Source organism: Hyla sarda, chromosome 3 (genome assembly GCF_029499605.1).
Source record: "Hyla sarda isolate aHylSar1 chromosome 3, aHylSar1.hap1, whole genome shotgun sequence".
NCBI classification, from domain to species: domain Eukaryota; kingdom Metazoa; phylum Chordata; class Amphibia; order Anura; family Hylidae; genus Hyla; species Hyla sarda.
This window is the reverse complement of record NC_079191.1, coordinates 444,246,421-444,272,442: the sequence shown is the minus strand read 5'-3', so window position 1 is coordinate 444,272,442 and position 26,022 is coordinate 444,246,421. Positions and strand designations below refer to the sequence as shown.

Genomic DNA, 26,022 nt, shown 5'->3' with positions numbered 1-26,022 from the left:
CTTGTTTTTTTGAGACATTTGGACCTCTCACATTCAGGACTCTTGGGTCAGGGATGTTGTGTCCAACGGTTACCGGATCGAATTCGCCTCCCTTCCGAGGGATCGCTTTTTTCGCTCCCGGGCCCCCTGGTCTCCTCCTCTGGCGAAGCAATTTCGAGCAGCTCTCCAGTCTCTGCTTCTTCAGGGGGTTATTGTTCCCGTTCCTCCAGGGAACGGTTTCAGGGTTTCTATTCAAATCTTTTTGTGGTTCCCAAGAAGGACGGTTCTGTGCGTCTAATTTTGGACCTCAAGCGTCTCAACAATCACCTTCTCATCCGCCACTTCCGAATGGAATCTCTCCGTTCGGTGGTGGCGTCCCTGGAACAAGGGGAGTTCCTTTTATCAGTGGACATCAAGGATGCCTACCTCCATGTGCCAATATTCCCAGGCCATCATCGGTGCCTCCGCTTTGTGGTTCCGGAGGGGCACTTTCAATTTGTAGCTCTCTCCTTTGGTCTAGCCACGGCTTCTCGGGTCTTTACAAAGATCCTTGTGCCAGTGATGGGCCTGTTACGGTCGAGAGGAATCTTGGTGATACCCTATCTGGACGACCGTCTCATCAAGGCTCAAACCAGAGCCCAGACTCTGGAGAATCTGGACGTCACTCTCCACACTCTGACTCGCTTCGGGTGGATGGTCAACCGGGACAAGTCAGTCCTCCGCCCTACCCAGTCTCTAACCTTCCTGGGACTTCAATTCGACACGGCCTCTGCCCGGATTTGTCTTCTGCCGGACAAACGTCTGGCGCTCCGGTCAGGGGTCCGCTCCCTTTGGTCCCGGGTATCAGTCTCCATCTGCACTTGTATGGAAGTCCTTGGTCGGATGGTGGCAACTATGGAGGCTGTACCCTTTGCCCAGTTTCATTACCGCCCCCTTCAGCTGGCGATTCTTTTCCGATGGAACAGGTCTCCTCTGTCCCTAGATCGTCAGATTGTTCTCCCTCGCAGGGTCAGTCAGTCTCTGCTCTGGTGGCTCCGCTCCCCCCTTCTTCTCCAAGGGCGGTCGTTTCTGGGGCTGGGCTGGGGCAGCGTGTTCAGGGATTGGACAGTTCAGGTACTCTGGTCTCCCCAGGAGACCCTTCTTTCGATAAACATATTAGAATTACGGGCGATTCTTCTTTGTCTTCTTCATTGGGAGCCCCGTCTTCAGTCCCGTCCAGACCGCGTTCAGTTGCACACTTTCTCGAGGTTCTACGGAGTTCATACCTTCGCATCGGCTGATGCTAGTCTGGGCCGTAAAGTGTTGCAGGTGGCAGTGGAACGGCCGTCTGCCTGACTGCTTATCTGCCCACCCAAGGGACGGCTTTGGTGCGTCCCACGGTCTGTTTCCCCCAATGGAGCCGATAGAGAAAAGGAGATTTTTTAACACTTACCGTAAAATCTCTTTCTCGAAGGATCCATTGGGGGACACAGCTCCCACCCTTTTGGGATTTTCCTTGGTTCTCTGTCCGAGGGTGTGTTCAGTTATGTTTTTTCTTCTGGTTCTCGGACAGTTTTGGGTTTTTCTTTACCTGTTAGTCTCCTCCTATTGCTCTGGAACTTAAACTGATTAGCTCAGAGCCTGAAGTCGGGTATATCCTGCTGGGAGGAGCCAACTGTTTTTGTTGCCATAGTGTCACACACCTCCTAGAGACAGCAGCATACACCCATACACCCACAGTCTGTGTCCCCCAATGGATCCTTTGAGAAAGAGATTTTACGATAAGTGTTAAAAAATCTCCTTTTTATGCACATTGGCGTAGAATACGGTATTTTATGCACATTTCCATTTATTTAATGTTCCCCACACATGATCGCTGTCAGTTTTTATTTGGTCTTTTTATGGCTTGTTCTGGCATATGCCACATATAACTTATACTTTTAGACTGGCCTTATGTGTGATTATAACTTATTCTAATTATTCCCAATATGGTTGCCACTAGAGGACCCGCGGGACTCTGATAAATTCATTTATTAGAAGTATTCCCCACTGCTCTCCAGTACTGAATTTTTAATCTAGTACCTATTTAGAAACACCTCCTATAATCCAGCAGTGGTGATGGCACAGTTTATAGACAGAACACACCGTTACTGAACGAGGTACAAGTTGTTCATGCCTGAGTTTCACTCCCAGCACACGTGACTCCCTTACATAGCGACACGTCCCTGGATACTAATCCAGGGCGCACGCACTATCCTGTAACAGCGCTTAGTGCGATCGCGCCCTGTCAATAGCTTCTGACAGGCGTGATTGCAATGTTTACATTAGCCACATGTGCTTATGTTTACAGGCATCGCCGAGTCTGCTTCCGGGACCGCAGCGTTTGTCTGTAAACGTCATGAACTCTTCATATGCAGATTTTAATATCTCTGCCTGGTCAGGGATAATTTTGATTTTATTATTGTGTTATAACATTGATTACTAAATATTCTTCTGTACCAAGTATGTGTTCATATAATATATGTATTATTTTTTTATGTGTATGACGTTGCTAACCACTCCCCCTGACCCTGGCAACCATTTTGGAGCCTATAAATACCCTGTTGGTTTTCATTTGTGTACCCTGATCTGAGGAAGGGAGGGCTCCTCCCGAAACGTGTAATCCATTGCTTTTTATTTGTTTTTGCTCAATAAACAGTCCTGCTGAGGATCTTTTCATTTCACCATGGACATCATTGTCTGCATGCTTTAAGTCGCAGCGCCGGTATTCAAGGGTTTCTTATCTACTCCTTCCTACCGTATCTACAGGACGACCTGGGTCGACTCCTGCTATCCACTGGCTGAGCAGCGACGCACCATCATTGGTACCCCTTTTATTAGGGGTTATATGCCTATTATTTCCACTCTAAGGTGAGCGGCCATCTAGAAGCCCCGTAGGGACATCCCTTAATCCTCACAGCTCCTACGTATATGCCGGGGTAATACACGAGGCGCCGCTTGTCGGTCCTTTTTTTCTTGTTTCTTGGGCAACATAGGCACAGAAACTACACTATTCCTTTACTTTGAACAGATTGGCCTGGCCCTTCCAAGTGGGTACTGCCACCGAGCATGTTTACATGGTGATGATATCTGCCTTGCATTGCTTTACTTGTCTGGCTGATTTAAATCCGATTTCTCTATCGGCTCCATTGGGGGACACAGACCGTGGGTGTATGCTGCTGTCTCTAGGAGGTGTGACACTATGGTAATAAAAAAAAGTCGTCTCCTCCCAGCAGGATATACCCGCCTTCAGGCCCTGAGGTAATCAGTTTTAGCTTAGTGTCTTGCAGGAGGTGGACATGGTCTGGAATTCTCCAGACCAGGTCTTCTGATTTATTGTTCTCCTAGTATAGGGACGTGTTAGTTTTTAACCCCCTCTCGTCAACGGTCAGCGCCTGGGTTGGTGCCTCATGGGTCTGGGCCCTCCTATTTCCCTGCTCACCTCGCTCGCGCATAGCAGCTAGGCGTGGTGCAGGGACAAAAAGCTGACTGAAGACTTCACAGAAGACTCCATTAGGTAAGTTCTTCTGACTGAGGTAAGTACATTTCCCTTTCTCCCTTAGGTGCAAGGACTTGCAACCCCTGGAGACCCTCAGTTTTTGGCCCACCTTTCAGATTTATGGGGCTGGCTGGTACTAGGGCGAGCAGTGGCATATTTGGGGGCATAATTTCTTTTATTACACTGTGTGTAAGTGTTTTTACTTTTCTCACTGTGTGTGAGCGCGTTATATGCGGCTGACAGCCGCGGCGCTTTTACTGGCCGAGCGCACGGAGCGCCGGCTTACTTTCTTTTTCTCCGGCAGCTACTGCCGGTGTGTATGCCGCCCGCTTACTTCCCCCGAGCGCATATGTGCTGACATGTGCGCTCGGGACAGGGAGCGGGCGCCATTACTGTTTCTTCCCAGACTTCTACAAAGCTCCGTCGCCAGGGGTTGGAACTCTCGGGAGGCGCTTCCTTGCAGTGTGTGTGTATGAATTATACTATCGGGCGCATGAAGCGCCGTCTTACTTTCACTTCAGCAGCTGCCGGCTGCCGGGGGGATATGTGTATCGCCCGCTCACTTCCCCGCGGGCGCATATGCGGCTAGCATGTGCGCTCGGGGCAAGGAGCGGGCGCCATTACTGTGGTTCTTCTTGGCGGCCGGGGTGCTGTAGCTCTGCCCACAGGGCTGCCGGAGCTTACTGGAGGCACGAATCGCCCTCCAATCAGCACTGTGCGCGCGATCCAGGTGGCGGGGGCCAATTGGTCAGTGCCCCTGCTCTGGGAACGCCCCTCTCAGGGGTTAACACTTTACTGTCATAGGGGACACTATTCTGTCCTCCCTCTAAACTGACATCTAGACTGCTAGTCTCTATTTTGTCTGTATGACATATTATTCCAAAAATGCCCACTGACTCTGCCTGCTCCACTGCTCCCCCAGACCCCCCAGTTTCCCCGGATGTTACAGTTCCGGTGGATTCGGCCGCCCCTTCAGCCTGGGTTTTCTTCCTATCCCAGTATATGGCTGACTTGACTCAAGTCTCCCTTGTGGTGGCTGAGGCCTCACGTGACATGGTGTCTACCTTGAAGAGGTCTGCCCTGCGCGGGCCCTCTGGTGGGTTCCGCTCCTCTTTTCCACAAGCCTCACGCTCTCACGAAGCATACTAGGGGTATTTTGTCTGACTTTTACATTGAGTTTCCAGGTAGACGTGGGCGTCCCTCCGTGGGTCTCGCCTCCCCTTGTCATCTGGTCACAGACGTCGCTCCTCCAGAGGACATTTCCGGAATCGCCGCTCTGCCCCGCCAGAGCCACGTACCCGGTCAGGGTCGCCCCCCTCCAGGGCTGTCTCCATGCGTTCACTTTCTCCTGGTGAACTGGCGGATGAGGCTTTCGAATCGGCATCTGACTCAGAGGACCGCTCGGATATAGTTGAAACGGTGAACTCATTGGTTGCGGCCATATGAGACTCCTTTCACTTAGAGGACCCAGGATCTTCGGACGTTACTCCTGAAATATCCTTTCATCGTGCTCAACCAGCACCTCAAGGGTTCAGCTCTCACGCTGAACTTCACATCCTTCTGGAATCTCCATGGAAACATCCGGACAAGAGGTTCACAGGAATGAAGAGGGTTCTAGTGCGTTACCCATTCGCCAAGGACCTTGCCTCTAAGGTGGTTTTCCCTCTCTCAATGGTTCCACCAATTTCCCGCCTCTCTAGGCTACTACACTGCTGCTGGCAGAGGCAGCTGCCTTCAAGGACTCGACAGACCAGACGGTGGAGTCCTTGGCGGAGTTTGCCTCGGACGCAGCAGGCTCTGGGTCCGACGCCCTATTGTTATGGTGCTCACAACTCAGTCAGGGTATCCTGGCGGGATTTCCCCCGGAGGATCTATCTTGCTTTGGTTCTCCAATGCTGGGGAATTCTGTGCACAGCTTCCATGCAGTCAGTCCGTGGTGCTGCCTTTGCTGTGGGTCTCCTAGCGGCCCTCCGCCGCCCCATGTGGCTTAGGGCGTGGGATGCGGATGCCGCCTCCAAAAGGTCTCTTACCGAGTTGCCTTTTACTGGTACCCGTCTCTTTGACAAGCGCCTTCACGAGATTATCTCTGTGGCGACGGGGGGTAAAAGTTACTTGTTGCCTCAAAATAAGGCTCGCTTTTCTTCCCAGGGGAAGTCCTCTTCCTTTCGGTCTCTTCGAACCTTTGGCCCCAATAAGGGGTCTCGGCAGGCTCCTTCACGGGACAAGAGGTCTCCCTCGTTCCGGGCTTGTTCGTCTTGGAAGTCGGACACCAACCGTTCTGACCTTTTTTTGTGGTCTCACAGGAAGGCGGTTCTGTGTGGCCTATTCTGGGCCTCAAGCGTCTCACCGCCATCTTCTCTGCCACTTCCGTGGCATCCAGGGCACAAGAGGAGTTTCTTCCTTGGTGGACATCAAGGATGCCTACCTTCATATTCCTATATTTCCCGGCCATCTGCAGTTCCTCCGCCTTCCGGTTCCGGAGGGGCTTTTTCATTTCGTAGCCCTACCCTTTGGTCTGGCCACTGCTCATCGGGTCTTTACCATGATCTTTGCATCAGTGATAGTTCTGTTGTGCGGAGTCTCAGTGATTCCTTACATGGACGACCTTCTCATCAAGGCTCTCATCAGAGTCCAGACTCTAGAGACTGTGGATCTTACACTCCAGACCCTGAATCACTTCGGGTGGACATTCAGCCGAGACGAGTTGGTTCTCTCTCCCATCCAGTCTCTGATCTTCTGGGACTTCACTTCCACGGTATCTGGCCGGATTTGTCTTCCGCCGGACAACCGTCTGGCGCTCTTGTCTGGAGTCCGCTCTCTTCGGGCCAAGGCCCCAGTTTCCATCCGAATTCGTATGGAAGTCTTTGGTCGGATGGTAGCGGCCATGGAGACCATAACCTTTGCCCAGTTCTCCTCTGTCTCTCGATCGCAAGGTTGCTCTCCCTCGTCGGATCCGTCAGTCTCTGCTCTGATGTCTTTGTTCCCCCCTTCTTCTTCAGGGGTGACCATTCCTTCCCTACACGGGCAGGTAGTCACGACAGATGCCACTCTGTCGGGCTAGGGTGGTGTGTTCAGGGATTGGTCGGTTCAGGACCTCTGGCCTCTCCGGGAAGCCCTTCTTCCAATACACATTCTGGACCTGGGGGCGATTCTTCTTTGTCTTCTTGATTGGGAGTTCCATCTTCTGTCCTGTTCTGTCCGCATCCAGTTGGACAACGCCTCAACATCAGTCTGCACGGCGGCGCTCACAGTTCGGCAGCATTGCCGAGGTGTCAAAGATTCTCCTCTGGATGGAACATATGTTTACGGCCTTTTTCGTCAGTTCCTTCCGGGTGTGCTCACTGGGAAGTGGACTTCCTCAGCCGGTCCGCAGCCAACCCCAGCGAGTGGTCTCTACATCCAGTAGTCTTCGCGCAGATCTGCGACCTCTGGGGCATTCTAGACGGAGACCTTTTTGTGTCTGGCACAATCGGAAGATTCTTTCATTTGTGTCGAAGTCCCGGGACCCCCTGGCTCTAGCTGTGGCTGCAATTGGGATTCCTTGGGCGGGGTTTCCCCTGCCCTCTCTGTTTTCTCTCCTTGCTCTCCTTCCCAGGGTTCTGAGGAAGCTCAAAACAGAGGGCGTCCCCGCCATTCTGATAGCTCCAGATTGGCCCCGAAGGTCGTGGTACACCGACGTAGTCAGGCTCCTGGACGACGCTCCACTGCGCCCTCCACTCTGTCCGGACCTGTTCTCTCAGGGTCCTCTTTGCCACCCCAAATTACAGTCACTGCATTTGACGGCGTGGTGGTTGGGACCGCGGACTCTTCCCAAGTCATTCACACCATGCTCAGGGCTCGTAAGCCCTCCTCCGCAAGTATTTACCACCGTACTTGGCGGTCTTATTTTCGTTGGTGTGAAGCTCAGGACTTATCCCCTGTAACCTTCTTGGTTCCCCGTCTTCTCTCCTTTTTGCAGTCGGGTTGCAACTTTGGTTGTCTCTCAGTTCTCTTAAAGGGCAGGTTTCGGTCCTTTCTATTCTTTTCCAGCGGCCTCTGGCTTCTAATTCTCATGTCCGGACCTTCCTTCAAGGAGTGGCGCATGCTGTTCCTCCTTATCGTCACCCTCTCCCCCTTGGGGCTTGAAACTGGTTCTGAGTGCCCTCCAGGGTGCACCCTTTGAGCCCTTAGAGAGGCGTCTCTCCGCTTCCTTTCTTGGAAAGTGGCGTTTCTTGTTGCTATCACCTCCATCCGGAGGGTGTCTGAATTGGCAGCTCTCTCCTGCCGTTCTCCGTTTCTGGTGATCCACCAGGACAAGGTTGTTTTCCGGCCAGATCCTTCCTTTTTGCCTAGGGTGTTTTCGGCCTTTCATCTCAATGAGGACATTCTCCTCTCGTCTTTTTGTCCTGCTCCTTCTCATCCTAAGGAGCGCCTACTACACAAGCTGGATGTAGTCCGGGCTGTTCGGTCTTTTCTCTGCATCACTTATTTGTTTCTTCAGTGTGATTCCTTTTTCATCCTTACAGAAGGTAAGGGACAATCTGCTTCCAAGGCCACCATTTCTCGGTGGATTCGGTCCTCCATTTCGGAAGCCTATCGCTGTAAGGGGAAGATTCTTCCTTTCAGGGTTGTGGCTCATTCTACCCATTCTGTTGCGGCATCCTGGGCTCTCCAGAATAGAGCCTCGGCCTCGCAAATTTGCAAGGCGGCTACCTGGTCGTTTTTGCACACTTCTCAAGGTTCTACCGAGTTCATACCTTCACATCGGCTGATGCTAGTCTGGGCTGTATAGTGTTGCAGGCGGCAGTGAAATGGCCGTCTGCCTAACTGCTTATCTGCCCACCCAAGGGACGGCTTTGGTACGTCCCACGGTCTGTGTCCCCCAATGGAGCCGATAGAGAAAAGGAGATTTTTGTTTACTTACCGTAAAATCTCTTTCTCGAAGGATCCATTGGGGGACACAGCTCCCACCCTTTTTGGGATTTTCCTTTGGTTCTCTGTCCGAGGGTGTGTTCAGTTATGTTTTTTTTCTTCTGCTTCTCGGACAGTTTGGGTTTCCTTTGACCTGTTGGTCCTCTCCTATTGCTCTGAAACTAAAACTGATTACCTCAGGGCCTGAAGGCGGGTATATCCTGCTGGGAGGAGCCAACTTTTTTTATTACCATAGTGTCACACCTCCTAGAGACAGCAGCATACACCCATCTGTGTCCCCCAATGGATCATTTGAGAAAGAGATTTTACGGTAAGTAAACAAAAATCTCCTTACTTACTGTATGTGTGCATATTTATAATATTGTAAAATAATATTTCCTGACTTAATACTTACATATTGTAACATTTTCATGAACAATTCTACAGGAAGGACCATTGGTTCCAGGTATAACATGTAAAGAAGCCAGTGCAAGATTACAGATCTTCCAGGTGACAGCAGAAGCAGTAATGTTATATAGACAGCTGTAAATTTGTTTTCGGAGGAGTCCAGAAACCTCAGGGGAGATTTTTCAAACGATGTGCAGAGGAAAAGTGAAGCAGTTCCCCATAGCAACCAATCAGATTCTGGATTTCATTGATTTAAAGGCCTATTGAAAATGAAAGAAGCTATTTGATTAGTTGCTATAGGTGCAAGTTTTGATTAATTGCCCCCTTTGTGTATTTTTTTAACAATAATTTCAGATGCGTTTTGATGATCTTTGGAGAAAATATGTCACATGTTCTTCTGGAGAACAGCTTTTTGGTTTACCTGTGTCTGACTGGGACATTCTACACAAAAGAAGGTATGGCAGAATTGTATTCACAATGAGGGAGATTTGTGAAATCTTGTGTAGAATTAAAGTAGTGCAGTTGCCACAGCAACCAATCAGATTGCTTCTTTAATTTTCAGAGGCCTTAAAGAAAAAAAAAAAGCAATCTGATTGGTTCTTGTGGGCAACTACTCCACTTTCTTCTGCACAGGATTTGATAAATATCCCCCTAATGATATTTTTTGTGTTCTAGATTTAATTACCAGAAGTAATTGTAAAGCCTTGTTAACATGACAGAATTTTCGTGCGTAATTCCGCATTGGAGATTCCGCTGCAGCAGAGTCCCATTGAATTTAATGGGATTCTGCTTCTTTCCAGAAGTAATTGTAAAGCCTTGTTAACATGACAGAATTTTCGTGCGTAATTCCGCATTGGAGATTCCGCTGCAGCAGAGTCCCATTGAATTTAATGGGATTCTGCTTCTTTCTGCACACAGCGGAATTTCAGTGCCAGATGTTTCCGGCATTGGAACCTGTTCATTCTTTCTGCAGACACAGCACAGAATACATAGCCGTCTATGTGACACCACATCCCTGTGCGGTCCTAGAGCCGACATGTTTATGTTGGTGGCCGCAGTCTGCGAAATGTCCCCGCTTAGATTCTCCGTGCAGACATTCTGTAATGTAAACATAGCCTTAGGAGGCACAAGGACTAACTGTTGCTTCTGAGGAGAATTAAGGCTAAATGCACACACCATTTTGTGAAGTTCTTTTTGAGCCTCAAATAACAGCACTTTTTTTAGAGAAAAAAAGCTGAAACTTTTAAGTTTTCAGCCTGTATTTTTGTATTTGGGACATTTTGTAGCCCTTCTTTAATAGTTTTGGGCGAATTTTTAGCTGACACTTAGGTTACGGCAAAACCTTAAGCCCAAAAAATGGCTGCTTTTAAATTAGATGACAAGAATACAATCCAACATCAGGAATCCTCAAAAAAATCTAAACAATACAACCCTAAAAGATCAGGAGATCTCAAACAGGAAAAAAGTTCTCTCTTCCTGACCCAATATTCACTGACACCCCAGAGCCGCATTCACATTTTGGGTACAATCACATGTCCAGATCTTCTGTGAGTTTAAGCCAGTGTGGATTTTATGCAGCGGAAAATCTACAGTAAGTTATATTTCAGACTCCATTGGGCTCTGCTGCGGATTTTCCGTAAATCTACCGTGGCTTAAACCTGCAGTGGGAAACTTGCAGAAGATCCTGAACGTACCCTCATGCAGGATTAAGAGCTAAGATCTCACAGTATTCTTTGCTTGTCTATACTGAGTTCCATACATCTGTCTTAGGCTTGCCACGCCACGTTTTTGCAATACAGTTCCCGTATACGTTTTCAATTTGAAAACCATACAGAACTGTATTGAAAACCGTATGCATTGACTCTCCATTGAAAACCGTATTCCAAAAGATGCATCAGGTTGTGTCCGTTATGCATCCTGTACGGTTTTGTCCGTTTTTTTTCCCGTACCCAAAACCGTAGCCTTCCATGTTTTTTGTCCTGGTGAAAAACCGTATTGAAATGTATATGTTTTGTTTTTTTTAACATGGGAGTCAATGGGAACCGTACAGAGCGGTGTGTGCATACGGCTCCATCCCGTTTTCCACATACGGTTTTTGACTTTGCACAGTTTTATCTCTTGGAATTTCAATCAAACAAGTGAAACTTTATTCATAATGGAATGATAAGTTAAAAACGTATACGTTTTTTTTCTTAAAAAAATGGATGCAAACGGACATCATTTTTCAAACCGTATATGGATTAAAATTTGTACACATGTTTTGATACAGTTTAGTCAGGTTTTGAGGAATACATTTTTTTATCAACAACCTGATACGGGAACTGTACTGTAGAAACATAATGTGAACCAAGCCTTAGCTGTTTTGCATGAGATACATGGATTTCTGAAACCTACAGAAATATCAGCAACTTAGCTGCTGTGTGTGATTATACCCTTATGTTTATCTCAGTATTTTTATTTAAAACCAGGAATAAAACCAACGCAGAAAAGGTGCAAATCTTTCCATTATAGTTTTTCTCTGTGTCTGTTCCATTCCTGGTTTTAGATTAAAGTACCATGGGGGAGATTTATCAAAACCTGAGTAAAGAAAGAGCGGTGACAACCAACCAGATAGCTTCTTTTCTTTCAAACAGACCTTTTAAAAAAATGAAAGAATCTGATTGGTTGCTATGAGCAACTGCACCACATTTCCTCTACACAGGTTTTGACAAATCTCCCCCTATGTATTGATCCAGCCTAATAGTTATAATGTTGACTGTTAAACATTGTTCCCACCTTGGCCATGTATTTTGGTGTTACAAGATGCTTGTATTTAGTATATCCAAGATGTTATGACAGATTCCATATACTTATAAATCCAAAAAGTTTCTTTCACCTTTGTGTTTTTTGTGTAATGTGTTTGATTTTTATAAGAAAGAATTGTGCAACAGACTTATCTACAGGGTGGGCCATTTATATGGATACACCTTAATAAAATGGGCATGGTTGGTGATAATAACTTCCTGTTTGTGGCATATTAGTATATGTGAGGGGGGGAACTTTTCAAGATGGGTGGTGACCATGGCGGCCATTTTGAAGTCGGCTATTTTGAATCCAACTTTTGTTTTTTCAATAGGAAGAGGGTCATGTGACACATCACACTTATTGGGAATTTCACAAGAAAAACAATAATGTGCTTGGTTTTAATGTAACTTTATTCTTTCATGAGTTATTTACAAGTTTCTGACCACTTATAAAATGTGTTCAATGTGCTGCCCATTGTGTTGGATTGTAAATGCAACCCTCTTCTCTATATACTACTATATACTACTATATACACCGCAGGAGAAATGCTAGCACAGGCTTCCAGTATCCGTATACACTGCTATATACTACTATATACACCGCAGGAGAAATGCTAGCACAGGCTTCCAGTATCTGTATACACTGCTATATACTACTATATACACCGCAGGAGAAATGCTAGCACAGGCTTCCAGGATCCGTAGTTTCAGGTGATGCAGATCTCGTATCTTCACAGCATAGACAATTCCCTTCAGATGACCCCAAAGATAAAAGTCTAAGGAGGTCAGATCGGGAGACCTTAACCCCTTAAGGACACATGACGTACTGGAATGTCATGTGTCCACTCCCAATCTATAACGCGGGGCCACGGTGTGGCCCCGCCTCATAGCGGGCCGGGCCCGGCCGTGGCTAATAGCGTGCGGCATTGATTGCAGTGCCGCGCGCTATTAACCCTTTAGACGCGGCGTTCAAAGTTGAACGCCACGTCTAAAATGAAAGTGTGCCGGTTAGCTCAGTGGGCTGTTCAGGATAGCCGTGGCGAAATCGCGGCATCCCTACCTGCCTCCTCGCTGTCCGATCGCCGAATGACTGCTCAGTGCCTGAGATCCAGGCATGAGCAGTCAAGCGGCAGAATCATCGATCACTGGTTTCTTATGAGAAACCAGTGATCAATGTGAAAGATCAGTGTGTACAGTGTTATAGTCCCCTATTGGACCTATAACACTGCAAAAAAAAAAGTGGGAAAAAAAGTGAATAAAGATCATTTAACCCCTTCCCTATTAAAAGTTTAAATCACCCCCCTTTTCCCATAAAAAAAAAAAAACACAGTGTAAATAAAAATAAACATATGTGGTATCGCCGCGTGCGGAAATGTCCGAATATCGTTAATTAAACCGCACAGTCAATGGCGTACGCGCAAAAAAATTCCAAAGTCCAAATATCACTAAGTCCTATCAATGCAAAAATGGTACCGTTAAAAACTTCAGATCTTGGCGCAAAAAATGAGCCCTCATACCGCCCCAAACGCGGAAAAAAAAAAGTTGTAGGGGTCAGAAATGACAATTTTAAACGTATTAATTTTCCTCCATGAAGTTATGATTTTTTCCAGAAGTCCGACAAAATCAAACCTATATAAGTAGGGGATCATTTTAACCCTATGGACCTACAGAATAAATATCGGGTGTCATTTTTACTGAAAAATGTACTACGTAGAAACGGAAGCCCCCAAATGTTACAAAACTGCATTTTTTTTTTCAATTTTGTCTCACAATGATTTTTTTTTCTGTTTCACAGTAGATTTTTGGGCAAAATGACTGACGTCATTAGAAAGTAGAATTGGTGGCGCAAAAAATAAGCCATCATATGGATTTTTAGGTGCAAAATTGAAAGAGTTATGATTTTTTAAAGGCAAGGAGCAAAAAACGAAAATGCAAAAACAGAAAACCCCCCGGTGCTTAAGGGGTTAAGGGCCATTCAACTGGCCCACGACGACCAATCCACTTTCCAGGAAACTGTTCATCTAGGAATGCTCGGACCTGACACCCATAATGTGATGTCACCATCTTGCTGGAAAAACTCAGGGAACGCGCAGCTTCAGTGCATAAAGAGGGAAACATCATCATGTAGCAATTTCACATATCCAGTGGCCTTGAGGTTTCCAATGATGAAGAATGGCCCCACTATCTTTGTACCCCATATACCACACCATACCATCAATTGTTGTGTTCCAACAGTCTTGGAGGGATCTATCCAATGTGGGTTAGTGTCAGACCAATAGCGCTGGTTTTGTTTGTTAACTTCACCATTCACATAAAAGTTTCCTCATCACTGAACAAAATCTTCTGCGTAAACTGAGGGTCCTGTTCCAATTTTTGTTTTGCCCATTCTGCAGCACCTGAAACTACGGATACTGGAAGCCTGTGCTAGCATTTCTCCTGCGGTGTATATAGTAGTGCATACGGATACTGGAAGCCTGTGCTAGCATTTCTCCTGCGGTGTATATAGTAGTATATAGCAGTGTATACGGATACTGGAAGCCTGTGCTAGCATTTCTCCTGCGGTGTATATAGTAGTGCATACGGATACTGGAAGCCTGTGATAGCATTTCTCCTGCGGTGTATATAGTAGTATATAGCAGTGTATACGGATACTGGAAGCCTGTGCTAGCATTTCTCCTGCGGTGTATATAGTAGTATATAGCAGTGTATACGGATACTGGAAGCCTGTGCTAGCATTTCTCCTGCGGTGTATATAGTAGTATATAGCAGTGTATACGGATACTGGAAGCCTGTGCTAGCATTTCTCCTGCGGTGTATATAGTAGTATATAGCAGTGTATACGGATACTGGAAGCCTGTGCTAGCATTTCTCCTGCGGTGTATATAGTAGTATATAGCAGTGTATACGGATACTGGAAGCCTGTGCTAGCATTTCTCCTGCGGTGTATATAGTAGTATATAGCAGTGTATACGGATACTGGAAGCCTGTGCTAGCATTTCTCCTGCGGTGTATATAGTAGTATATAGCAGTGTATACGGATACTGGAAGCCTGTGCTAGCATTTCTCCTGCGGTGTATATAGTAGTATATAGCAGTGTATACGGATACTGGAAGCCTGTGCTAGCATTTCTCCTGCGGTGTATATAGTAGTATATAGCAGTGTATACGGATACTGGAAGCCTGTGCTAGCATTTCTCCTGCGGTGTATATAGTAGTATATAGCAGTGTATACGGATACTGGAAGCCTGTGCTAGCATTTCTCCTGCGGTGTATATAGTAGTATATAGGAGTGTATACGGATACTGGAAGCCTGTGCTAGCATTTCTCCTGCGGTGTATATAGTAGTATATAGCAGTGTATACGGATACTGGAAGCCTGTGCTAGCATTTCTCCTGCGGTGTATATAGTAGTATATAGCAGTGTATACGGATACTGGAAGCCTGTGCTAGCATTTCTCCTGCGGTGTATATAGTAGTATATAGTAGTATATAGAGAAGAGGGTTGCATTGACAATCCAACACAATGGGCAGCACATTGAACACATTTTATAAGTGGTCAGAAACTTGTAAATAACTCATGAAAGAATAAAGTTATGTTAAAACCCAGCACATCATTGTTTTTCTTGTGAAATTCCCAATACGTTTGATGTGTCACATGACCCTCTTCCTATTGAAAAAACTAAAGTTGGATTCAAAATGTCCGACTTCAAAATGCTCACCACCCATCTTAAAAAGTTTTCCCCTCACATATACTAATGTGCCACAAACAGGAAGTTAATATCACCAACCATTCCCATTTTAAGGCGTATCCATATAAATGGCCCACCCTGTATTTTGGCTGAATTGACATCTGCCAGAGTAGACCCCAAAGACAGTGTAAACAGAGCATTAAATAGTTTTTAATCATGAAAATGTCATTGATTTATCGCATTATCAGATGGTTGACTCTTCTTTCTTATATAGGAAGGAGCTGGAGCTTCTCCAGAAGCTGTATGCATTATATGATACACTGATGAACAGCATAAGTGGATACTATGAGACACTCTGGATAGATATAAACATCAAGAAGCTTTATGCAGAGCTGCAGGATTTTCAGAAAAAGTAAACTTTATAAATTCCTCAATAAATATGTGAATTCAGCTACTAAAAATAAATGTCTGAATGTTTTATCTTTTTATTTTAAAGATGTGATAACCTCCCTGAGGGCTTAAAACACTGGCAAGCATTGCGGGATCTTAAAAAAACAATAGACGATTTCAGTGAATCTTGCCCTTTGTTAGAAATGATGACAAATGACGCCATGAAGAAACGGCACTGGGACCATATTGCCAACCTTGTAGGACGCAGGCTCAATGTTCAGTCTGATTCATTTTTCCTTGGTGACATTATGGAGGCCTCAATTCTTCAGCATAAAGATGAGATTGAGGTAAGTTCTTTTTTCTCAAAAGTTTGTATTCCACATTTGAAATGTTTTCCTCAATGAAATTATGCCATGTGTGAATGCACTCTGTTACCTTATTTCCAATTCTGCTAATCGCTTGTGGAGACAGAGGGTAAGATTTATCAAATCCTGTCCAGAGGAAATGTTGCTGAGTTGCCCATAGCAATCAATCAGATCACTTCTTTCATTTTTCAGAGGCATTTTCAAAAATGAAAGAAGCGACCTGATTGGTTGCGATTAGGCTTAAAGGAGAATTAAGTCATAAAATTATGAAATAATGTAATAATAATATAATATTTGATTGCATCTGTCATTGCATGTCTTACAAATTTACCATTGTATGAACCATTCATCACTTGTACCTCACACCTCAGGATATTTGTATATCAGCTGTGAAGGAGAAGGACATTGAAAGTAAACTGGCCCAGGTGTCTAACGTCTGGAACAAACAGGTTTTAAAGTTTTCATACTTAAAAGGCAGAGGAGAAGTATTAATAGAAGGAGCAGAAACTGCAGAGATCATTGTTACAATTGAGGACAGTCTGATGGTTCTTGGGTCATTACTTAATAACAGGTAAGGAAGAAAGTATCTGTCAGAGTAGGGCCACCTTCACGTTAATATTTTGGATCAGTATTTTACGTCAGTACTGTAAGCCAAAGCTACACAGAATAAAACTACAATGGAAAGATTTGCTCCTCATGTTTTGCTCCCACTCCTGGTTTTGGCCTTACAAATACTGATGCAAAATATTGACTGCAAATTCTGCCATGTAAAGATGGCCTAAGGGCAGTATGGTAGTCGCAAATCTCTCCCCAAACCTTATCAAGTCTGATCACCTGAACTTACAGCATCATAAGGACTGCTGCAGCTTTTTACCCCTCCCCCCCCCCTACTTTGATGCTTTTGCTTTATATATTTTATGGTAAACCACCCCTGAGGGGGAGAACTTCGTAGTCACTGAAGCTACAATTTATCATCTTTTCCTGTACAATTTAGAGGTATTTAAGGGGTACGCCGCCCCTAGACACCTTATCCCCTATCCAAAGGATAGGTGATAAGATGTCTGATTGTTGGTATCCTGCTGCTGAGACCCCTCAGATTTCCCTGCTTCACTCGGCATTTGTTTAGAGTGTCGGGTGCAGCGCCGGAGGCACGTGACGTCATGGCCACACCCCCTCAATGCAAGTCTGAGCGAGGAGGAGTGACGGACGTCACGCCCCCTCCCATAGACCTGCATTAAGGGGGCGTGCCCATGACATCATGAGCGGGGCGTGACTGTGACGTCATGAGCCTCCGCCCTGCATTGCCAGTCATCCGGCATGGGGTGAAGGATAGGGGATAAGATGTCTAGGGGTGGAGTACCCCTTTAAGTACTGAGGACTAAGGATGTCCTGATACTTCTAATGGCCACTGATACAGGACATTTGCACAAGCAAATGTCCCCGATATATATCCAAATACCTGCAGATCCTGTGGACACCACGCAGTTTCCCCCAGTAGGTCCCCTCCATCTAAATAAATAAAAGTCCCTCTCAACTTCCCTCTACTCCAGCGCTGAGGCCTTTTCATCATTCATCCTAAGTGGTGCAGGAACTGCAACGGAATGAAATGACTTCATTGTGCAGGAGAAGGCCCTGCACCACTAACAGAGCAGAGGATGCAGAGGCCTCAGGACAGAAGCCGAGGGAGGTTTGTGGGATTTCTATAATTTTTTTTATTTTTGGACAGGACTTATTGTGTCAAACTACTTGGAAATCTACCTAACAGGAGGTTTCCTACCTATCTGACTACCTACCTACTGGGGGCCTCTAATTAATAGGGGGCATACCTAGTAGGAAGTCAAATCTTGGGGAGGAACCTACAATGAAAGAAAAAAATATAATGAAAAATGAAAGCTTTGCGCCTCTGGGGTAGAGATGTCGCAAATTATTTGCCGGCGAACGGTTCCTTGCGAACATAGCTTGTTTGCCGTGCCGTGCCAACATATGCGATGTTCGATCCGCCCCCTCTTCGTCATCATTGCAGTAAACTTTGACCCTGTGTGTCACAGTCAGCGTGACACATTGTCACGAACCGGCAGGACTGGTAGTGGATCCTCTAGACCAGAGAGGCGATGGCACGGGCCGTACCAGGGGAACGGAGTCTAAGGGACTACTGGTCTTCACTAGGGCCCGCGGCAAAGCGGGATGGACTTGCTGCGGCAGGTAGCCCCCAGGTCGTTCCCCCAATAGCGGCTCGACCTCTCTGGCAGCTGATATGGCGAAGTACACAGGGAGCAGGCAAAGGCATAGTCGGACGTAGCAGAGGTCAGGGCAGGTGGCAAGGGTTCACTGGCGAGAAGACGGTAGCAATGGGTTCGGCAACAGGCAAGGAAATACAGGCTACAAGGAACGCTTTCTCAGAAGCACAAGGCCCAAAGATCCTGCAAGTGCAGGAAGGGGCAGGCAACTTTTATATGGAAAGGGCAGGGGTCATTAGCCAGCGCACCAATCAATGGTGCGCTGGCCCTTTAAATTTACTGAAGGTGGCGCGCGCGCGCCCTAGAGTGCACGCCGGGAAGCAGAGAGTGTCGGCGCAGGGAACGAAGCGCCAGGTAAGGTGGACTGGGACGCGGCGTGTGAGTGGGGACCAGCCGCCACGGCAGCCGCGTCCCCGACACAAGGGATCCCGTGCTCCCGGTCAGTGTGTCTGAGCGGGAGGCACCGGGATCCCGAGGAGAGGGGGCGAGAAAGCGTGCGCTCCGGTCCGGAGGCAGGGACCAGAGCGTTCGCTGTGACACACATTACAGCCAATCAGCAGCAGACCCTCCCTTCCAGACCCACCCACCTCCTGCACAGACTCCATTTTTTGCTTCATTCTGAAGCTGCATGGTTAGAGAGAGGAGGGATAGTGAACCTGCTCCTGATTTAATAGGGAAAGCGATAGCTAGGTGGTTTATTCAGGGTCCACTACACTCCTGAAGCACTAATCTAATCTCTGCTGTAAGGAAAGCACCCATAAAAGCTCTTTTTAGGGCTCAAACATCAGTCTGCATTTTTTTGTTTTCCCCCTGTATACTCTAATAGCATTTGCCTGCCTGGCAGCGAGATTGGCAGGCTCACAGGGTATATTGTGCCCACTTGCCCAGTGGCACCACTCATATCTGCTGTCACAATAGCTTGCAATATAGCAGTAGTATAGCAGTCATTTTCTTTCACACGTGTGTTTTACAACAGCTGGAGGCACCCTGGTTGGAAACCACTGATTAAAAGTGGTACTCCGGTAGAAAACGTTTTTTCTTTCAAGCAACTACAGTATTCAGTGTTCACAAAAGTCCTGAAGGACTCATCTGATCTCTGCTGTAAGGACAGCACCCAAAAAAGCCCTTTTTAGGGCTCAAACATCAGTCTGCATTTTTTATTTCTTTCCCCTGTGTACTCTAATAGCATTTGCCTGCCTGGCAGCATGTGTGGCAGGCTCGCTCACAAAGTATATTGTGCCCACTTGCCCAGTGGCACCACTCATATCTGCTGTCACAATAGCTTGCAATATAGCAGTAATATAGCAGTCAGTTTCTTTCACATGTGTGTTTTGCAACAGCTGGAGGCACCCTGGTTGGGAACCACTGGTTAAAAGGGGTACTCTGGTAAAAACCTTTTTTTCTTTCAAGCAACTACAGTATTCAGTGTTCTCAAAAGTCCTGAAGGACTCATCTGAAAGCACCCAAAGAAGCCCTTTTTAGGGCTCAAACATCAGTCTGCATTTTTTTCCCCAAAAACTTTTTTGACTGTGAAATAATAACAGTCAGTTTCCATCACACAAGTGCGTTTCAGGGCCTGCAAGGGCACAGTGTTACACCAGAACTACTCATATATGGTGTAGAAGTAGTATAAATTTGAAAAAAAAAAAAAAAAAAAACATTTTTGGCTGTGAAATAAAATCAGTCAGTTTACAAAACACTTGGGAGTTTTTGGGCCTGCAGGGCTCATTGTCACACTAGTGCAAGTCATATTTGGTGTAATGGTAGTGTAAATTTGAAAAAAAAAAAAAAAAAACCTTTTTGGCTGTGAAATAAAATCAGTCAGTTCACTTCTCACTTGGGAGTTTTGGGGCCTGTAGGGCTTTGTATCACACTAGTGCAAGTCATATTTGGTGTAACAGTAGTGTAAATTTGAAAAAAAAAACTTTTTTGGCTGTGAAATAAAATCAGTCAGTTTACAAAACATTTGTGTGTTTTTGGGCCTGCAGGGCTCTGTGTCACACCAGTGCAAGTCATATTTGGTGTAACAGTAGTGTGAATTTAAAAAAAACTAAACTTTTTTTTGGCTGTGAAATAAAATCAGTCAGTTCACTTCACACTTGGGAGTTTTTAGGCCTGCAGGGCTCTATATCACACTAGTGCAAGTCATATTTGGTGTAACAGTAGTGTAAATTTGAAAAAATAAAAACTTTTTTGGCTGTGAAATAAAATCAGTCAGTTTACAAAACACTTGGGAGTTTTGGGGCCTGCAGGGCTCTGTGTCACACTAGTGCAAGTCATATTTGGTGTAACAGTAGTGTAAAATTGAGGAGTTGGTGACATCGCCACGACTTGCAGGCAGGCCTGCTGCAACCTCCTCTACTCCTCCTACTCCATCCTCTTCCACAACCTCCTCGGCTGAGTCCTCTTCTACTGCTGCGTCTTGCTCCACATCACTGGCACCCCCCCCCCCCCCCAGCTCCCCAGGTGCTATTCCACATCCCAGATACGGCAGTGTCACGCCATCTTGAGGTTGACTTGCCTGAAAGCAGAGAGTCACACCGCACCAGCGCTCCTGTCTACCCTGAACGCACAGGTGGATCAGTGACTGACTCCGCACCAACTGGAGATCGGAAAAGTGGTTTCTGACAACGGAACAAATTTGTTGGCGGCATTGAGGTTGGGCAAGTTGACACATGTGCCGTGCATGGCACATGTGTGTAATCTGATCGTACAACGCTTTGTGCATAAGTACCCAGGCTTACAGGATGTCCAGGAAGGTGTGCGGCCATTTCAGGCGTTCCTACACAGCCTTGGCGCACTTTTCAGATATCCAGCGGTGAAACAACATGCCAGTGAGGCGCTTTATTTGCGACGGCCCGACACGTTGGAATTCAACACTCCTAATGTTCGACCGTCTGCTCCAACAAGAAAAAGCCGTTAACATTATTTGTATGACCGGGGTGCTAGGACATCCTCTGCGGAGCTGGGAATTTTTTTGCCACGTTACTGGACACTCATGCGCAATGCCTGTAGGCTCATGCGTCCTTTTGAGGAGTTGACAAACCTAGTCAGTCGCACCGAAGGCACCATCAGCGACATCGTACCATTTGTTTTCTTCCTGGTGCGTGCCCTGTGAAGAGTGCTGTATCAGGCAGTAGATGAGCGTGAAGAGGAAGAGTTGTGGTCACCATCACCACCAGAAACAGCCTTATCAGCATCGCTTGTTGGACCTGCATCAACGCTGGAAGGGGATTGTGAGGAAGAGGAGTCAGAGGAGGAATGTGGCTTTGAGGAGGAGGAGGAAGACCAACCACAGCAGGCATCCCAGGGTGCTCATTGTCACCTATCTGATTCCTGTGGTGTTGTACATGGCTGGGGGGAAGAAGATTATAACTTCCCTGACATCACTGAGGACGAGGAACGGGACATGAGTAGCTCGGCATCCAACCTTGTGCAAATGGGGTATTTCATGCTGTCGTGCCTGTTGAGGGACCCTCGTATAAAAAGGCTGTGTCACGATTCGGCTTGGCTGGAGGTGGATCCTCTGTGCCAGAGAGGGATTGGCGTGGACCGTGTCGGTGGACACGGGGGAAGTGAGGTATAAGTAGGGAAGTGCACAGGTGAAGGTACTGATGAAAACCTGATGCGCCAATCAGTGGCGCACCGGCCCTTTAAATCGCAAAGACCCGGCGCGCGCGCCCTAAGGAGCGGGGCCGCGCGCACCGGGACAGCACAGACGGGGAACGGGTCTGGTAAGGGAATCAAGATGCGCATCGCGAGCGGGCGCGTCCCGCATCGCGAATCGCATCCCGGCTGGGAACATTATCGCAGCGCACCCGGTCGGCAGGTCTGACTGGGGCGCTGTGAATAAGAGAACGCCGTGAGCACTCCGGGGAGGAGCGGGGTCCCGGAGCGCACGGCGTAACAGTACCCCCCCCCCCCCCCCCCCCCTTGGGTCTCCCCCTCTTCTTGGAACCTGAGAACCTGAGGATAAGACTCTTGTCCAGGATGTTGTCCTCAGGTTCCCATGATCTCTCCTCTGGGCCGCAATTCTCCCAGTCAACCAAAAAGAATTTTTTACCTCTGACCGTCTTGGATGCCAGAATTTCCTTCACCGAAAAAACGTCAGAGGACCCGGAAACTGGAGTGGGAGAAACAACTTTGGGAGAGAAGCGGTTAAGGATGAGTGGTTTAAGGAGAGAGACATGGAAAGCATTGGGAATACGGAGAGAAGGAGAGAAGGAGTTTGTAAGAGACAGGGTTGATCTGGCACTTGACTTTGAAAGGACCAAGATAACGTGGTCCCAGTTTATAACTGGGGACACGAAAGCGGACATACTTGGCGGAGAGCCATACCTTATCTCCGGGAGAAAAAATGGGGGAATTCTTCTTTTCTTATCGGCATATTTTTTCTTCCGGGATGAAGCCTGCAAAAGAGAATTTTGAGTCTCTTTCCATATGGTTGAGAGGTCCCGAGTCACTTCATCAACAGCGGGCAAACCAGAGGGCATGGGAGTGGGGAGGGGGGGAAGAGGGTGACGGCCGTACACCACGATGAATGGGGATTTAGCAGAGGATTCGGAGACTCTGAAATTGTACGAAAATTCGTCCCATGGAAGAAGATCTGCCCAGTCATCCTGGCGGGAGGAAACAAAATGTCGCAAATAGTCACCCAGAACCTGATTAATTCTTTCTACTTGTCCATTGGATTGGGGATGATAAGAAGACGAGAAGTTTAATTAGATTTTGAGCTGATTACAGAGGGCCCTCCAGAATTTAGACACAAATTGAACGCCTCTATCCGAGACGATATGCGCGGGCAACCCGTGAAGGCGAAAAATGTGTATAAAAAAATTGCATCGCCAACTGAGGCGCCGAAGGAAGACCTGGAAGAGGGATAAAATGTGCCATCTTGGAGAATCGATCAACGACCACCCAAACAACTGTGTTGCCATGGGATAAAGGTAAGTCAGTAATAAAGTCCATACCAATCTGAGACCAAGGTCGTTCAGGAACAGGCAAAGGATAGAGGAGACCAGCAGGCTTCTGGCGAGGGGTCTTGTCCCGGGCACAGACTGTACAAGCCCGCACGAAATCAACAACATCAGTTTCCAGGGTAGGCCACCAATAAATTCGAGAGATGAGTTGGATGGATTTTTTGATGCCAGCATGGCCTGCGAGGTGAGAGGAGTGTCCCCACTTGAGAATCTTGAGGCTCTGGCGTGGAGAGACGAAGGTCTTCCCTGGAGGAGTTTGTCTGATGGAAGCTGGAGAAGAGGAGATCAGACAGTCCGGAGGAATAATGTGTTGCGGGGAAGTTTCCACTTCAGAGGCATCCGATGAACGAGAGAGGGCATCAGCCCTAATGTTCTTGTCAGCAGGGCGAAAATGAATTTCAAAGTTAAAACGGGCAAAGAACAATGACCACCTAGCCTGGCGAGGGTTCAGCCGTTGGGCAGACTGAAGATAAGAGAGGTTCTTGTGGTCAGTGTATATAATAACTGGATATTTGGATCCCTCCAGCAGGTGCCTCCATTCCTCAAGCGCCAATTTTATGGCCAGTAGTTTTCAATCACCAATGGAGTAGTTTTTCTCCGCCGGAGAGAAGGTCCTAGAAAAAAAACCACAAGTAACAGCATGCCCGGAAGAATTTTTTTGTAGGAGAACTGCTCCAGCTCCCACCGAGGAGGCGTCTACCTCCAATGAGAAGGGTTTGGATGGGTCAGGTCTGGAGAGTACGGAAGCAGAAGAAAAGGCAGTCTTGAGATGTTTGAATGCGTCTTCCGCTTGAGGAGGCCAGGACTTAGGGTTGGCGTTTTTCTTGGTTAGGGCCACGATAGGAGCCACAATAGTAAAGAAGTGTGGGATAAATTGTCTGTAATAATTGGCGAACCCCAAAAAACGTTGGATAGCATGGAGTCCGGAGGTGCGTGGCCAATCCAATACGGCAGATAGTTTATCTGGGTCCATTTGTAGTCCCTGGCCAGAGACTAATTATCCTAGGAAGGGAAGAGACTGACATTCAAAGATAAATTTTTCCATTTTGGCATATAATTGATTGTCCCGAAGTCTCTGAAGAACCATGCGGACATGCTGGCGGTGTTCTTCTAGGTTAGCAGAAAAAATCAGAATATCATCTAGGTAAACCACAACACAGGTATATAGAAGATCACGAAAAATTTAATTTACAAAGTCTTGGAAGACGGCAGGGGCGTTGCAAAGGCCAAAGGGCATAACCAGATATTCAAAGTGTCCATCTCTGGTGTTAAATGCAGTCTTCCACTTGTCCCCCTCCCTGATGCGGATGAGATTATAAGCACCTCTTAAGTCCAGCTTTGTAAAGATGTGGGCGCCACGTAGGCGATCAAAGAGTTCCGAGATAAGAGGTAGGGGATAGCGTTTTTTTACAGTGATTTTATTAAGTCCGCGGTAATCAATGCAAGGGCGTAGGGAGCCGTCTTTTTTGGAAACGAAAAAAAATCCAGCTCCGGCAGGAGAGGAAGACTTGCGGATAAACCCCTTTTTTAAATTCTCTTGGATGTACTCCGACATGGCTTGAGTTTTCGGAGCAGACAGAGGATAGATTCTGCCCCGGGGAGGAGTAGTACCAGGGAGGAGGTCAATAGGACAGTCATAAGGCCTGTGAGGAGGTAAAGTCTCTGCTTGTTTTTTGCAAAAAACATCAGCATAATCCAGATAGGCCTTGGGGAGACCAGATAACAGGGGAACCACAGAGTCTTGACTGACAGTACAGGGAGCAGGCTTAAGACAGTCCTTGTGGCAAGAAGTACCCCAGTTCTTGATTTCCCCGGTGGTCCAATCAAGGGTTGGGGAATGGCGTTGAAGCCACGGTAATCCAAGAAGAATTTCTGAAGTGCAGTTAGAAAGGACCAAAAATTAAATTTTTTCGTGATGGGGTCCGATGCACATTAAGAGGGGTTCCGTGCGGTAACGCACAGTACAGTCCAATCTTTCATTATTAACAGAGTTGATGTAGAGGGGTCTGGCGAGACTGGTCACCGGAATGTTGAACCTGTTGATGAAAGAGGCCAAAATAAAATTTCCTGCAGATCCGGAATCCAAGAAGGCCATAGCTGAGAAGGAGAAGGTAGAAGAAGAAATCCGCACAGGCACAGTAAGACGTGGAGAAGCAGAGTTCACATCCAGAGCTGTCTCACCTTTGTGCGGAGTCAGCGTGCGTCTTTCCTGGCGTGGAGGTCGGATAGGACAATCCTTCAAGAAATGTTCGGTACTGGCACAGTACAGGCAAAGGTTCTCCATGCGGCGTCGTGTCCTCTCTTGAGGTGTCAAGCGAGACCGGTCAACTTGCATAGCCTCCATGGCGGAAGGCACAGGAACGGATTGCAGTGGACCAGAGGAGAGAGGAGCCGGGGAAGGAAACCGCCTCGTGCGAACAAAGTCCATATCCTGGCGGAGCTCCTGACGCCTTTCGGAAAAACGCATGTCAATGCGGGTAGCAAGATGAATCAGTTCATGCAGGTTATCAGGGGTTTCTCGGGCGGCCAGCACATCTTTAATGTTACTGGATAGGCCTTTTTTAAAGGTCGCGCAGAGGGCCTCGTTATTCCAGGACAATTCGGAGGCGAGAGTACGGAATTGGATGGCGTACTCGCCAACGGAAGAATTACCCTGGACCAGGTTCAGCAGGGCAGTCTCGGCAGAAGAGGCTCGGGCAGGTTCCTCAAAGACACTTCGAATCTCCGTGAAGAAAGAGTGTACAGAGGCAGTGACAGGATCATTGCGGTCCCAGAGCGGTGTGGCCC

General features: G+C 47.1%; 1 protein-coding gene across 10 annotated transcripts in view; it reads left to right on the top strand.

Annotated features, from left to right (window-relative positions):
• Window positions 1-26,022, top strand: part of DNAH8 (dynein axonemal heavy chain 8) — a 582,992-nt gene that overhangs the window by 267,464 nt on the left and 289,506 nt on the right. For all 10 annotated transcript variants that reach the window (XM_056568656.1, XM_056568659.1, XM_056568657.1 and 7 more), the window contains 5 exons: window positions 8,834-8,896; window positions 9,149-9,249; window positions 15,539-15,676; window positions 15,761-16,001; window positions 16,391-16,590. In XM_056568656.1, coding sequence (XP_056424631.1) covers window positions 8,834-8,896; window positions 9,149-9,249; window positions 15,539-15,676; window positions 15,761-16,001; window positions 16,391-16,590 — 743 coding nt within the window. The remainder of the gene's footprint in view (window positions 1-8,833; window positions 8,897-9,148; window positions 9,250-15,538; window positions 15,677-15,760; window positions 16,002-16,390; window positions 16,591-26,022) is intronic.